Source organism: Polyodon spathula, chromosome 12 (genome assembly GCF_017654505.1).
Source record: "Polyodon spathula isolate WHYD16114869_AA chromosome 12, ASM1765450v1, whole genome shotgun sequence".
Taxonomy (NCBI): domain Eukaryota; kingdom Metazoa; phylum Chordata; class Actinopteri; order Acipenseriformes; family Polyodontidae; genus Polyodon; species Polyodon spathula.
This window is the reverse complement of record NC_054545.1, coordinates 32,974,200-32,990,638: the sequence shown is the minus strand read 5'-3', so window position 1 is coordinate 32,990,638 and position 16,439 is coordinate 32,974,200. Positions and strand designations below refer to the sequence as shown.

Genomic DNA, 16,439 nt, shown 5'->3' with positions numbered 1-16,439 from the left:
AGAAGAAAATATTGAAAAAAAAGACAGGCATACATATCTGCAAAGTGTAGATTCTCACTGCTTTACACTTTGGACATTCAAATTTTAAAGCAAGCTGTATTAAAGCTTACAATAACTTTTTAATCCTATACTGCAGGTGAACTACAGTGCACCCCTTTATAACACTACAGTCGGGAGTCACAATTACGAGACTCTGCTATTTGTGTTCCTTCTTATAATGAAAATGAAAGTGCTAGTGGAATGTCACTAGTTCCGCAGTATAAAGGGATGCATCGTAACAGATTGAGCACTGTGTATAGCTTCAGTCAACAAAACACAGATGTTTCCAATAAAAAAAAAAAAAGAAATCAATTTAAAAAAGAATGGCATGCCGCTTACCAGTGTTGGATTTTAGTATTTCACTTGTAACTGTCTGTCCTATGAGATCATACTGAAGCAAACTTGATGATTCTTTTGGTACTTCAACAGAATGCATTGGCCCTTTCTTCCATGTGTAAATTATTTCACTTCTTGGATAGGCGTCTGCATTTCGAATAAAAATTTATTTGTCAGTAAGCTTCTTTCAGCTCTTATGCCAATAGCATATTATGTGTATGAATATAAAATTACTGAACTTTACAAACAAACAAAAAACCTACAGCTACCAAACTTCAAAGGACATGCATGCCCATCCATTGGGAAGTTCATTAGTCTCATGGGGCACTCTGCATTGATGGTAAGTCTGCAATGGATGAAGGTAAAGACTGTTAATAAAATATTAATGGTAAATGAGTAGTACATTAGTAAAGAATCTTAATGCATGCTGTAGTTAAAGCAGTTCAAGCACTCCATGCAATTGATCTAATGACGACAGACATAAATACTCTTTACATAATTAATAAAGGGTCAAGGATATGAAAATTAAATATCAATGACTTAAAATGTCAGGATTTAGTTCTGCTGCCACTTAGATCAATTGACTAGACCACACTAATGTAACAATAGGATAACATTTACGCTGATTCTAGTTCACTATGATAGAAACTTGGGAAAGTTCTAAGTTCTAGACTCCTAGCAATTTCTTATTACTGTAACAAATGTAACAATGATCCTGTTAAAATTACAATAGAGTACATTATAAAATAGCATGAACATAAACTGAGCCCTTTGCAATTACCATTAGCCAACCAAAATGGATACTGTCAAAGCAAAACATTTTCCACCTACCTCATTGTATAGAGTACCGTCCCATTCTGCATGATCCTGAAGAGCTTGTTTGGAGTCGTCATGTTGTGTGCAATTGATTTCTTGCCATTTCTGAAGAAGGTGTCAGGTGTCCATATCTTACTAACCATAACGTTGTTAATCCGCAGTATTTCAATGGACCCATCAAATTTTAATCTCTCATCAACCCATGTTTGTCGGAAGAACACATCCATGGTGTATTCCTGTAATACCGACAATAATTTCTATGCAGTAATGGAAATGGCAAGCTGGGTACATTAAAAGACAAACTACAGAACTACATGCATGTTATTCAACACTGTCTTAGAAGATAAGTGGTTTGAAAAACACATATCATAATATGATTACCTGGACTACTTTTTACTTGGATTAAATGGCTAAGGCAGTGACTTAAAATGATAACATGGGAATACATTAATGAAACAACTGGAATACAGTTTGTGAATCAAAAAGTTAATACCTAGAAATGTAATATCTGTAATGTGATTAGAATGTGCATATGTGTAGGCTTTGCATACTTCAGTGTTTGTCCAACCTATAAGAATCCAATGGATTGTCACATGCTGAGCCAAGTGTTGCAGTGGAAATAGTGCAGTAAAGCGTGTTACAAAAATAAAATGCTCAAAGGAGATCTACAGCGACAGGGACTGTCAAACAGATTAAACTCTTTATCTGCTCTAATGACATTTGGTCCAAATGCCAAGAAAATGAAGGCAGTGCGAAGATGGCTTGTGGCAATGGACGTGCCAAAGCTATGAGCGCTTAGCAGTTCTAATAGCATGTCTCCAGGAAAAGCAATAGTGCAAAACAAAAACATTATTAACATTTATGAACAAATTGTTTTCATTCAGTTGAACAATACAACTACCTACCATTTCAACATCAGAAACAGGACCAAAACTGGTAACATAGATGTCAGTTTTGACTTCTGTAACAGGACCTAAAACAGTTTAAACAAAGTTAGTAAAGGGAATACCTGTTTTTATACAACATATGATTTGTGCACACCACTGTGTAATATACACCCTATAAAAAAATAAAAAAAAAAAAAAAACACACTGCAGTATAATTTTGTTCACAAAAAAAATGTCCATAATGTTTTCCTTATTAAACTTATAAATAATTCAACCCTGTTTGATTGACTGGCCTTCAAAGAGAATATCATAATTATGCAGACCTCTGTGAGGTGCATTGTAGGGTAAAATCACATGACAGAGAACTTAATCCTATTAGTAACACTTTGCAAAGATCCAGGACGAGTTTAAAAGCCAACAGTAATATTCAATACCCTTCAATAAATGAAGTCTGTCAATACAGCTCAAACTTTGTTTTTACTATGAACAAGAAACAAGCATACACATTATGAGTACCTCCAAATCCAGGTCGTAGTCTGTTGTCATATCCGTCCAATAGCCTGTCTAAAATACGTGTGATGTTTTCAGAATAGACACTCACTTTACTTTGCTGTTCTCCCAAGACATAGACTACACTGTAAAGAGATTTTCAGACATTGTAGTCAAGCACGTTTTATTTTTTTTATTTATTTTTTAGTCAAAAAGTAACTCCTCGTGGGATCCCTTGTGTTTAAAAAGCAAAACAATCGATACATAAACACTCTGGGGGGGGGGATCGATTTGTATTTGTAGCACGAGAGAAGTACACTACACGAGCGAGAAAGCGTACTCACCAAGCAAAGTAAAAGAAGGTGATCAGGAAAGCCATGCCTCTAGTAGACACCACGAAAGCCCTTGTCAAATGTGATAATTTGCATATCCCATATTTTAACGCTTTTGCAATGTTGATCCCAAGGCTTAGCGTGAATCAATGAGTTTGTTCCCGTCCTCTGCGACTTCATCAGCGCTGCTGTGCCTCATCTGACTGGCTCGGTTGGGAAACTAAAGAGTTTTAAGACACGAAGGAGCAGGGACTGAGAGAGCATTGACAATAATCGAACAGGGCATTATGGGAGATTAGAAGGAAGAAATCCACTGATAGTTTTGGCAGTGCATTAGGAGGAACCCGCTAGGAGATTTGGAAGGGCTCAAGTGTCCTGCTGGTGCAGATTACCATAAATATGGCTTTCGTTTCTCAGAAAGATATAAAGATATAAAGCAGCATAGTGCTAAGACTGACCTTATCCCCTTGAACATTATTAATTGGCATACCATATACACTGGTTGATAAAAATCGAAATGTATTTGATTGATTATTTACAAATTAATTCTGAATTACAATTAAGCACGTAGGTAAACAAATATCAACACATACAGTTAGTATGGAGCATTGGCTACTAAAACCATACTTTGTAAAACCATATATAGGACATATATATATATATATATATATATATATAATATATATATATATATATATATAGATATATATATATATTATATATATATACTCAATATTATATTGCAATTCTGTTCATGTGGGTAATACATAATTACACGGCTTTAAATATATTCTCAATTATTTAATGGTATTTTTTAATAAATCCTTTCAACCGTAATTGTAATGTTTTGCAGTTAGATCATTTTTTCGCTGTTGAACCGATTTGATCAGTGTGGGGGTATCGTTTTCCGTATTGTTATAATGTCACGAAACTCATTCCATCGCTACACGAATATATTGCAATACACATTATGAGTAACTCGTAATGTGGTACTACAATATAGGTACATGGATTTGTGATGATGAATTGTTCAGTTACAAAAGTTGTCAATACATTTTGGGATTTTTCACATTTGTTCCACTTAGTACGGTACTATAAATAGTTAGTATATAGAAAGGGTTAGACTAATTTAGTCTCGTACCTCTAGAGGGCAGCAGCAGTTTTTTTGGGGTTCGTTGCAATTGAGACCTTTTTTTCGTACGCAGCTGGGGACTAGCTTAAGCCGCCAAGTTCGTTGCAATTGGCATTTAACTTGTGTACTACTGTAGTTTAGTATGGATCAGCATACTAATCACGGACCATCCTCAGTTAGTACACTGCTTTCAGTTCATTGCAATTGACCCACTGTGTTTTGAACTGTAGTGTATTGATTGTTCATTTAAGCTGTGAAGACTTCACTTAATTAGCCTATTGGGTAGACTGCTTAGAGACTATGATAAAGAATGCCCACATTGTAAATATTTATTTTGTATAACAAATGTAATTACATCAAGTGGTTCTGTTAATGATTAAATTACAAACTTCATTGTTGTAGTTGTTGTTGTTATTGTTGTTGTTGTTGTTGTTGTTGTTGTTGCCAAATCAAAAAACCATGCCCAGCAGATTTACAGTTTTATCGGAGCAGAATAACGCAACCACTAACAGAAAACTAGTAAGTGCATAAATCTACCAGCATCAAGAAATGGCCTCACCCATAGGCCCTGAGTGGAATGTTACTTGGCAGTGTAGACTCATCATGACCCTCAGAAAGCAGAGGCACTAGAGTGAAAATCATCCAACTCCACGATCAAAAAAGCCAAGATAATTTTACTCTCCGATTCTAGTATTACATGGAGTCGCTGTCCTCCCCACCACACTCCCACACCAATTTTTTGTATTCTCAACACTTCTTCAATTGTTAAAACATATAGATTGCCAGTTGTAAAATATATTATAATATTGTATTATAACAAATATTCACCAAAACTGTACATGCGAGCCTGTAATTGTACAGGCCTATTGGGTTCTAGTGGCAGGTTTCTGGTGACGCTGATAAAGTACTGATTTAAGTGTCACAGCCACCTTCTAGAATTACAGCCTTATTATATGCACAAGGCTAAACTTGGCAGAAGTAACCTAAACCCTACTCGTAATTGTTTAGTGTGCTTAGCCATCTGACTAAAACAAACAATGAATATCACATTTAATCTCAAGTGCTAAACCAACAGTAAAGATTCTAGGTGTGAAAGTGCAGTCCCAGAATGTCATCACAGCACTTTCCAGGAATGGATGCATGCCTGTGGAAAAAGTCAGATGCTCAACATATAGTCCTGACAAGACACCAGTCATCTGAAATATTTCACTTAAATTGATGTAATGTGTCTCCAGGCTAAGACGTGATTATGCACTCTGCTCACAAAACATTGCTGTTATATAGGCTTTAAGATTTATAGATGCACTCATAACATCTATGTCAGAGTGATATTATACACATATGCTGTAGCCTATATGCACTGGTATCAGCGTTAGGGTCCCTGGATTTCGCTTAGTTCATTGGGTTGTGCGTACATTTTGGCAGCATTGTCCCGACGAGCCAGATATGAGTGATGAGCTAAGTTCAAAACAGATGGGTTGAAATAGATATGCAAGGATATGAATGGATTGTGCACACTTTTGGGTTATCTGCATGTAGCCTAAAATGTGCTATACAATAATGTTTAAAACAACACCGTCATTATGTTCGAGAACCACAACACAAAATGGGTTCAACTATTAAGCTGTAAGGAAGCACATGGGCCCCCTAATGTGTTTGGGTTTTATATATATATATATATATATATATATATATATATATATATATATATATATATATATATATATATACACACACACACACACACACACACACACACACACACACACACACACACATACATATATATATATATATATATATATATATATATATATATATATATATATATATATATAAGTCATTAAGATACAAATACCTTGTGTTGGAACCTTGTGGTTCCGTGAATACTAAATTAATGCTAAAGAAGCAACTATAAATAGATTGTATTTATCTAGAATAATAAAAAAAAAAAGTTTTTCCCCGAACTTCTGTTCATTGATTCAATTACAAGTTGTAATTATACTTATACTTTGCAATTATATTACTGTTTCTGGGTCTTTGTGACTGTGGTGTGAATTAATGGTTGTAGAGCTATAGACCTAATAGAACATTTATTGAGAGATCCAAATTAGAAGTACGGCATTCCGGAACCATTACGTTTTATTGAGTATCAGGGACAAGCTCCTTTGTGTTCTGTAAATTATTGAATGGTTTATACCTCTACAGCAGGGGTGGCCAACCGTGGTCCTGGAGAGCCGCAGGATTTTGGGGTTCTCAAGTACTTAATACCCAGGTCTTTAGCCACTGATGATTTAAAGATACCCAGAAAGTTGCAGGACTGTGACTCCCCAGGACCAGGGTTGGCCACCTGTGCTCTACAGCTTCATACATAATCAATTTAGTTTATCACAGATTATGTGTTGCAGTGAGTTGATGCATTGGGTTCAAATCTGGTTTATTGTACCATATGCATTAAGCACCTTTGCAAGTAATTTTAAAAAAGGACCATAAGGATAGAGCCTCAGTCTATGAATATAGATAAAGAATACCTCAGTTTCCAGCAGTAGTAGAGCAGACTGATTTAAATATACACAACTCCTGCAGGTGGATGCCAAGTATAACTGCTATAACCTGATGATCGTTAATCTGTATAAGATTAAGTCTTTTTTTTTTTTTTTTTTTTAAGTATCTATGGCGAGTTAGAGTGAATGTAAGACCCGCGTGACGCACTGACAGAAGCGTCTTTCTACATCACGAATCAATGTCAAGCTGTGCAGTTCTCCACGCATAAGAGTCAGCTTTACTTGTTCCATTATGAGAGCAGTAGTGGTCCAAAACCTTTTTTTTTTTTGCCTTTGCAAACATCAATACGTGCTTCGAGTTCCGTCAGTGTAACCAATACACGAGTGAGTGAGAACGTGCACGTCAGTCATATGTTTATTACATCTTCTGGAGTTGAAACCTTTACTTCCATGGTTAGCGGCCTATATTCTCTCTGTAGCCTACTGCAGGTAATTGTCAGGGGAACTATATTACATCTTTAATGAAAACATGACTGTATTTAAGATCCGTCGCCTAAGCGTCTAGCCTGATGATGGAATGAAACAGCAGTTTATGATTGTATCTCGTCAGAATAACGACAGAGATTGATTTTTTTTTTTTTTTTAATTAAGATGTACGTTGCAGCAGTTTCACTTACAATTTTGAAATATTTGTCGGCACTAATAATAATAATAATAATAATAAATAATACATTTTATTTTATCCTGCTATAACACTAAATGACGTTTTAGAAAGGACAACCATCTTCTCCTTAAGCCTGGCCTGTCTGCAACAGAGACTGTCAAGAACCTGTGGGGTACATGCTGGGGGTTCCCCTCATAAAAGTTTCCCATAGTAAAAGCATAGCAAAGTGTAATAAAGCACAATGTAAAGAACAGTGAAGTGTGATCAAACGTATTAATAAACATGTTAAACCAGTGTACCCATAGTATTAGCACGGAAAAAGCATGGCAAAAGTGCAAAAATACCGTGCAAAAATTAAAACGGTAAACATGTTCAGGTTCACATCGACATGCAAAGCATAACAATGGGCTAGCGCTTTTAAATAAACGAACTACTGTTTTGAATATCTTTAGGGGATCACTTTAACCACACACAGGAAAACCTGAGCAGATCCGAACAGGCTGAGACTCGGGTTGCTTCACAGAGTGCATTCTAGTCAGAGGCAGACATTCAGGTTCTCTCTGGAAACGATTTATATATTTTTTTAAAAAGTAAATTAATATAAAATCAAAATGCCACCACTGAAGCATTATTTCATGTTTGTTGTTTTTATTTATGTATGCATTTACTGTTACCAGGTGATACTTTGTATCTTGATACAGTGCTGTTGTATCTGAATATTGTAGAATTGTAATCTAATCCCCGTTTTCCTATAATTATTTCTACTACCGCCACCCCCTCTTCACCTTAGTGTGGTATCTCCTTTGTGGGAGGGAATTGGGTTAATATATCTCTTCGGATCCATCTATTGCAATAATATGTATGTATTTATTTATTTGGGGTGGGGTTATGTAGCCTACATTGTACCTCGAAGATTAAATGTTGTTCATTCATTCGTCGTTTTAAATATATACTAACAACATAGTAGAAGCATATCGCTCTCACATAGGCTAATTCGTTTGTTCTAAAACTGCAGCTTTTCAACCAAATCGTATAACCGTGTTTTACTTCCAAGTGAGTTTTGGAGAAAGGGAAATCGGTATGACCGTTTCGATCCTCCCCCCTACCACCATCACCCGTTGTGTAAGACAGATATTACTCGTCTCATACTGCCTGCAGTCGAAATAAATAAATCAAATCAAATTTGATATACCCGTGCTTTGAACAGGGAACGACTGCCATCCCTCATACGTCCTTTTACTTGTGTATGTTTGCCGCTTGTGTTAATCTTGATTTAGTCTTCCCTTTCCCCTTTAATTTTTTTTTTTTTTTCTGCTAGGGAAATTGCTCCACCACCAGCATCAGCAGCCGCTGCACCTTGATGTTGTGGTAGTGTGTGCGCATGCGCCCCACATTGGAATTACTGCACTGACCAGAATAAGTTGGATCTCTCTTCTGTCTTCACTGAAATCCTAAATCATATCAAAACTATGGCGATGTTGAGAATCAAGAAAAGGAGCAACTTTGGTTTTTGGACGTTTCCCTTAATAGTGGCAGTGGTCTGTGCGCAAAGGTAAGTGATCACTGTAGATGTGTATTACTTTGTATGACTGTATACACTATAATATTATTTCATATTACAAATAGAAACCTATGCATCTAAGAATGTACCTCTTTCCTTTCTCTAGTGTCAATGACCCTAGCAATATGTCACTGGTAAAAGAAACTGTGGATAGACTGTTGAAAGGATATGACATTCGCTTGAGGCCAGATTTTGGAGGTAATTAAACGATTTAATAAGGTTCTAATTCCTTGCAATTTTAGACCTTCAACGTGTTTAAGTTGTTCTGTGAATTGTACGTGCCAGGGCTGACCACAAAGTTAAGCACATATATACCTCTCAATTATATTAATGGATATCGCTGTATTACAACTATCGGGCCAGGCACGAGCAATCTTCTTTAATAGCTTCTGTCTTAAACATTACTGGACTGTGACCTGCTTTAATAAACAGTAGCTCATTGAATTAGATCTATAAGACGTGAAAGGTCCAAGATTTATTAGGTCTTGTACATTTAAAATGTCTACTCGTATCTATTTTTGACATTTCATGTTTAGAAAAACTGGACTCGTGAATACTTAGTGATCTTATACTCAGGTAGAAAATGCCCTTTAAAAATGTAGTAAAAGCCTATTATGTAAAGCATTGTGAATACGGTTTTGAAATCAAATACACAAAAGATTAACTGTTCAGAGGCAGGCAAAAGACTGCTATTTTCTGTTTTGTGCATTCAGAAATCGAGAAGATAATGTATGTTTGTTCTGTGTCAATGTTCACAGATCTAGTGTAATGCAACGTTTAACGCATGCTGTGTAGGTATCTGGCTGATAATGAGTTAATGGTTTTGGAATTGTAATGCCAGGGAGTTTATTATTAAAGCACCTTAAATAAATAGTTAAGTGCTTGAAAAGATAACATTGCGGACCATTTTGTTGGTTTGCAGGTCCCCCGGTGGCAGTTGGCATGAATATAGACATTGCCAGTATAGATATGGTATCTGAAGTCAATATGGTGAGTATTCAATTATCCTTTCCTAATTATTACTGGATACAGTCATTGATAGCCTACACAGATGTTTAAGTGGGCTGAGAACAGTTATAAGCAACATTGTTTACCCAAAATGTGCTAATTATTTTTCTGTCATGTATTTTATTCTTTGTGGGTCACACCATAAAAACGACATATTTATCCACACATCCCTTTTACTTACTCATGCATTTTCTTCAACACGATTTATTTATTTAATTAAGGCTCTATTTCTGACCATAATTCCCCATATAGTGGTACACTACCGTGTTATAAAGCATTCGTTTCAAAGCACGAAGAACATATCGAGACAGTCTACCTTACATTGTAAATCCGGTTCATTATGGAAGTTCATTCTCCAAGATGATAATAAGAACATCGCCAAAATGGTAAAATGGCAGCAACTACCATAGCAACTAAAATATGTTATATTTGAATTATGAGTCATCATGTGTTTCTAGTGTTATTGACAGCGTGGCTATGTAACAGTCGCAAGAACGTATGTAGCAGTGTTAAGCAAATTTTTGATCGGTTACAGAGGAACTGTGCAAGGAAACAGAAGTTTTGCTTCATGCAAGAGCACCCCCTCGTGATCAACATGCAGAATTGCATCTAAAGTAAATTAGATATTGTAAAATAAGGTTATTATTATTATTATTATTATTATTATTATTATTATTATTATTATTATTTGACGCTTTGGTGTAAGACAAATAACTAAATAAACGAACAATAAAGATCTCAATTCAGTCAAATAAGTTACAGCAATATAGCAGTACAAGCATATCAATGTTTTAAATGGAAATACTGCTGTAGAAATCATAAAGTAAGAATATTCATTAAGTCAGTCAACATTGACGAGCTGTGGAAATTATATATTTATATACATTATTATATCTAGATATATATATATATATATATATATATATATATATATATATATATATATATATATATATATACAGGTGTTACAAACAGTGTTTATTAGGTATCAGTAATTTTTGTAAAAATGTATACTTACTCAACGTAAAATTTGTACCTTTTACAGTTGCATTGTATAATATCCAGATGTAAAACGTAACACCAATGTCCTTTATTTTGGGGTTACAAATGTTTAGTAACAACAGATGGAAATAAAATAAAATACAACTAAATACATAAACTAAATCCAAACTTCAGGGAAAGAAAGCAAAAAAATGAACCAATAACAAAACCATGTTAAAATATAAAACTGTATATATTGCATCGAAAAATTAAATGATCAATATATATGTACTGGGCTAACATAAAAAAAAAGAAAAGATTTCTGATGTTCATAGTTTATTAAAATGTATGTAACACAGAGCACAGGGATGACAACTCATAGAGGTTATTTATTATTAATAAGAAATTACATTAGTCATTTTTAGAACTGACAGAATAGCTCATATAGCATTTGCAAAATGAAAGTTTCATTTGAAAAATGAATTGCACCAAAGAACCTGAAATAATAAACAGAATATTATAAGTTAGTGTGGCCCACTGTATTTGAATTATGATGCCAATTGTATATATATATATATACAATCAATACAAACATATCATTATTCTATTTAACAAGCACCAGGAGATCATGGCTGTACCACAGTATATATCGTACACACACACACACACACACACACACACACACACACACACACACACACACACACACACACACACACACACACACACACACACACACACACACACACACACAGGGTAGTGGACCAAAAAATGGAAACACCAATGTAAAGTCACTTAATAGTTGGGCTATTTTTGATGAAAGTGGCTGTTTACGCCCCAGAGTGAAATTTGCAGTCAATTGATCTGCAGTTGCTCGCCTGTTTTGCCTTGCACTTCGAATTAATGCACGTATATCATGATCCTGGTGTATGCGCTTTCACCCCACTGTTGCCCTTGGCTGATGATGTCTTTCCCTCTGAGTTCCATGCTGACATCAGCTTAGACACCGTTGCTCGTGAAACATCAACAAGTTGAGCTGTCTTGGTCACTGAAGCTCCTGCCAAATATGCCCCAACAATCACCCCTCTTTCAAAGTCACCGAGGTCTCCTCTTGTAGTCATGCTAGCCAAAATTATAGGCAACCAGGCCTGTCTAGCATTTTTATACATGACCCTAAGCATGCAGGGATGTTATTTGTCCCTCATTTACCCAGGTGTTTCCATTTTTTTGTCTACTACCTGTGTGTGTGTGTGTGTGTGTGTGTGTGTGTGTGTGTGTGTGTGTGTGTGTGTGTATATATATATATATATATATATATATATATATATATATATATATATATATATATATAATGATTTTTTTCTATTATTATTTTTCCTTTGTCTTGCATATTTTTATCTATGTAAAAGCTGCCTTAGATAGCACCTGTCTTGTTTTATGTTTCTTATTATGCATTGGCCTGTATCAATAGTTAAATAGTTCTCAAAAAGAAAAAGAAAAAATATGTATTAAATAGACCCTAGGGAAGGAGTTTAGACATGCTTTTGAACATTACCACTCCACATTTATGCTCTTAAAGGAAACGTAAGAGTGACAGCTATCAGTACAGTTGTACAACCCTTCTTGGTTTGCAATACACTGATCCAGACATCTGGGGCCATCCAAATTATTCTTGTGGCACTCACTTTTTGTCTGGTATTATTTTATTTTGACAGCCTTCTGGTTTAAGCCTCAAAGCAGGTTTGTTTGGGAGAGCTCATCAGTTATTATAGTGAAGTTGTAGTGTATTAACTATTAAGAACTGATTTTAATCCTGTGAAGTGCATTCCAGATTTCAGGATTCCACATTTCAATCCACTGACTTTAACAGACCAGACAAACAACTGTCCTAGGAAGCTTTTACCTCGTGTTTCCTAACTTCTTACTTTGTTTCTTTTTTCAGTTCATTATAGACAACAGTATGGTATTCAATTGTAACTTCTAAGGAGCCCTACAGTTCCACATTCTAACATTATAATAAAAGAAACAGTGCTTGCCTCTGGTTTACATTACATATCATATCCCACTGCAGTTCCCTTTGACTGGAATTCCCAATCGTGTTACTGTCAAACAAAGCATCTGTCTCACAGTGTTGGATTGTGGTCCTGCTCTAATACTTTCAACTAATATGTTGTACAACAATATCATTTCGGAGTAATCTGTAAAAGCTGGCTGCATTAAATAGAGGACTGTGTGATTATGTAAAAGTACACAAATATTTGTATATGTAGAAAAGAGAAAACATCTAAACGTCTTTTGGAGAATCATGTACTGTTATTTTTTATAATTCATGGATACCCTTGTGATTCTAATATTAAAGAAGACAAGGTTCAGTAGTACAGTTCGGATTTTTTTATACAGTGTTTCAGCGGTGTACACACGTTCTATGTCGTTATCCGTTTCACCAGTTTCTCTGAGATACGTGATACGAACACGGAACCGCCTATGGAAAGGGGCTACCTTTGAAGTTTACATAGGCCAACTTTCTCAATGCAGATTGCCACTCCTCAGTTGATATTGTTTCCCCTCCATTGCCTGACACAGAGTGACTGACCACCTCTGAGGAATGTCTCTTTACTCTAAAGCTATCCAGGCGTTCGTTTATAAATAAGCCCAAGCTTAAAGTCAATTGAACAAGTTTTTCATTGGCTTTTGCCTGAATTTCTTTGAAAATCCTCCCCACACCGCCCCACAAAGTCTCAGTAAAAAGTGGAGTGTGGAAAGGAGTTCCTGTTGTTTCACTGGAATGTCTCTTGAATTGTCAATGCTGTGCTCTTTCGCTTTGTTGCCTTTGGTTTATGTACTGGAACTCACCTTTTGTCAAAACCAGCTCATGTTATTAAACATTTTAGACATTATAGCATGCATCTGCTTCACATCCTTATTAAGAGCATGGCAGCTGCTCCTGGTGAGGCCACAAATGTAGCTTTGGAGGGTGTTTTATGCTAATTGCGCTGTTAAAGGGCCAGGGATAATGTTAGTAGAATTACACATTCATGTTGCAATGAAGCTCAACCTAAGCCCAAAGGGGAGATGTGGTCTCAAGCTATGTTATAACCTCAGGTCACCCACAATTATGTGTATGAAATTATTCTGATGTAAGAAGACATATGGTCAGGCAGTCATAGGCTAGTTGGGGGGAAGGTCATGTTCTTTGCCAGTTGCAGGTTGGGAATGACGAAATGTTAATCAGTATTAGGGGAAATAAATGTTAATTAATCATCCATTTGCTATTCTGTTGTCCTATTGTTTCATATTTACTTTTCTCTTCCAATTGTTTCTTTTAGAATTCTACTACTTTATATAATATTTTATGTAACATTAACTGTTATCATTCAGGTCCGTCTTTCTCTCTTCACAACTCCAGTCAGTGGGGTTTAGTGGTAATAATTCAGTATGTAACAAACAATGATTTTGATAGGGGTTTTACTCTTTTAATTAAACAATTATTGGACATGATTAGAAACAAAAACCTTGATTTAAATTAGCCTTGTTGGCCATGATCTAATACCGTATTCTATTTTTGATACACTGAGAGATACTTATAGAGGGAATCTTTATCTAAAGCTAATGATTTGACTTTTGTTGTAAATTCACGTGCTTATTTAAGCTGCTTTTTTGTTTCTATTTTTATAACTGGCTTTGCTCCAAACGAGAGGATTGAGCAGTTTTTTTTTTTTTTTTTTTTTTATGGTATTATGACTGTAGACTGGTTGATGCATATAGGGTGACTGGTTAAATTGGGTCTATTTGTTGCATATTCAAAAGTAACAAGTCGAAGTTCAGTTGATGTATTTATTTAAAGATAATTCAGTAGAACAGACCCACTGAGGCCCACTGGTAAATTAAATCAAAGTTCACAGTGCTGCCATACTACACTGTGATGACTATGGCGTCACCTTGGTTTTGGTACTGAGATGCAAGATCAGACATCCATCACTGTTTACAGAGATTGAGCAGTGAAAGCTTGTTTTTGAGAATGAGCCAGTGGGGATATTGCCAGGTCCAACTATATTAACTAGTACTGGGATTTGCTCATAACACCCCTGGTTCTCTTTGGAAGATGTCAGCGGGTCTTGGTGAATCACTTTCTGATTGCACCTGATAATGATGCTCCAATCAGACTGTCTGTTCTAGTTTTTTTTTTCATATTGAATTACATCAAACGGCCTTCAGATTTAAAGCCATGATGAATAAAGCCACGATGAATCACACTAATCTGTAGCAGGGACTTGCACATAAAAGAAGAGGCCAGAAAGAAATCAGATCTAATAAGTTTAAACTTAAGGCCATGGAACTGTAGGTAGTAAATGGCTGGCAACCACATTCTGCATGAAAGTTATGTGTAAAGTCAATTTCATCATCGTGAGGTCATTGCCCCATGCCCACATTATCAGTGCATTTGAGCAGTCAGGAAAGCTACATTGAAAGACTTGAAGAGTTCAGTTTACTTATTGACTTCTTAGTCTGCAGTTCTTTTTTAACCCTTATTTAGACAAGAACAGCAACATTACATTAAAATTTATGGATTATGATTGCACGGAAAGTGCATACATGTTATCGCATAATAAGGGTACACAAAAAGCTTTGGTCTAGGCTTTTTCTAACTTAAGGGTTCAATAGACTTTGGTCACAGTGGAAGGGAGAAAGCAAAATGCAGTTATTGTGTCTTTTTTTTTCAATGGAAGGAGAAACAAAAGGGTTGTAGGAAAATTATAACTGTGTGTACTTTATAGTGAAACATTTATAGTTGTGTGGTGGCTTGACGATTATCAAAAGGGCCCAGCCCAGGTTCTGGGAAATCTGTTACGTTTGTCTTGCTTATAGGGAAAATATCAAACCCGATGCAGGTCTGAATGGAGAGCCATTTAGGATGAAAGATGTTATGGCTATTTAACTTGTGCATGCTACAATTCCTTCTGTATTCTTGCCAACCAACCTCTTGTCTTTTAAGTAAAACTATTAATCAATATTGTACTGGGCATACACATTTAAGAACAATCCAGTGCTTGTGAAAGGTGGGGGGTTTGGCAACACTAAAACAGAACAATTCTAGGTCTCGCTTCTACTTATCAGAGCTGGATTACAAGGACCACTTATTTAAATCCTATGCTGCCCTCAATATCCTGTTGTTGCAGATTGTGTCCTGCTTTAAATCTAACTGGTTTCCAATCTACCATTTGGTCTTGCAGTTGTCATACTTGTTTGATCAGACTTACATCACTACATCCTGATTCATATTCTGGAGTTAAGTTCCTTTGTACATTCCTACAGTTAAGAGGACTACATCTAAAAGTTTATTTGTTGGTTTCAGATTTAACTTTTTCTTGCTTGCACATTAAGGGTGCTACAGTACCTGTACAAGTGTACCTTGATCAAATGCTGAGGGAGGAGTAGAAAATAATTGGGGCCGCAATGATTCCACATACACCCCTGAACACAATTAAATTGTAATTATGTTTGATCTACTGATCTGTAGAAAGTAAAGAGCAATATTTAAAGTGAGCTGAGCCACATTTGTAACCGTTTTAGACATTTGTGTTTCACTGTAATGCTAACCTGCAACCCCAAAGCTACATCTGACCCCCCCCCCCCCCCCCCCCCAAATCTCCGGGGTGTTTTTTCGCGGGCGCTTCCCTTTGTTGAGCAGA

The 16,439-nt window shown here is 35.8% G+C and overlaps 2 protein-coding genes across 6 annotated transcripts in view; one reads left to right on the top strand and one right to left on the bottom strand.

Annotated features, from left to right (window-relative positions):
• LOC121324723 (gamma-aminobutyric acid receptor subunit alpha-6-like) overlaps positions 1-3,145 on the bottom strand; it is a 9,198-nt gene extending 6,053 nt beyond the window's left edge. For 2 of the 3 annotated variants that reach the window (XM_041266861.1, XM_041266862.1), the window contains exons 1-6: positions 2,912-3,145; positions 2,595-2,713; positions 2,097-2,164; positions 1,207-1,427; positions 639-721; positions 379-522 (exon numbers count right to left, since the gene is read on the bottom strand). In XM_041266861.1, the coding sequence (XP_041122795.1) occupies positions 379-522; positions 639-721; positions 1,207-1,427; positions 2,097-2,164; positions 2,595-2,713; positions 2,912-2,946 (670 nt within the window). In that variant the 5' untranslated portion in view covers positions 2,947-3,145. The remainder of the gene's footprint in view (positions 1-378; positions 523-638; positions 722-1,206; positions 1,428-2,096; positions 2,165-2,594; positions 2,714-2,911) is intronic. The other variant, XM_041266863.1, reaches the window with a different exon arrangement.
• Positions 3,146-8,069: 4,924 nt separating this feature from the next.
• LOC121324722 (gamma-aminobutyric acid receptor subunit beta-2) overlaps positions 8,070-16,439 on the top strand; it is a 53,073-nt gene continuing 44,703 nt past the window's right edge. The window contains exons 1-4 of one of the 3 annotated variants that reach the window (XM_041266859.1): positions 8,070-8,252; positions 8,518-8,751; positions 8,867-8,958; positions 9,683-9,750. In XM_041266859.1, the coding sequence (XP_041122793.1) occupies positions 8,669-8,751; positions 8,867-8,958; positions 9,683-9,750 (243 nt within the window). In that variant the 5' untranslated portion in view covers positions 8,070-8,252; positions 8,518-8,668. Of the gene's footprint in view, positions 8,752-8,866; positions 8,959-9,682; positions 9,751-16,439 lie in introns of all 3 variants that reach the window. The other 2 variants (XM_041266858.1, XM_041266860.1) reach the window with 2 other exon arrangements.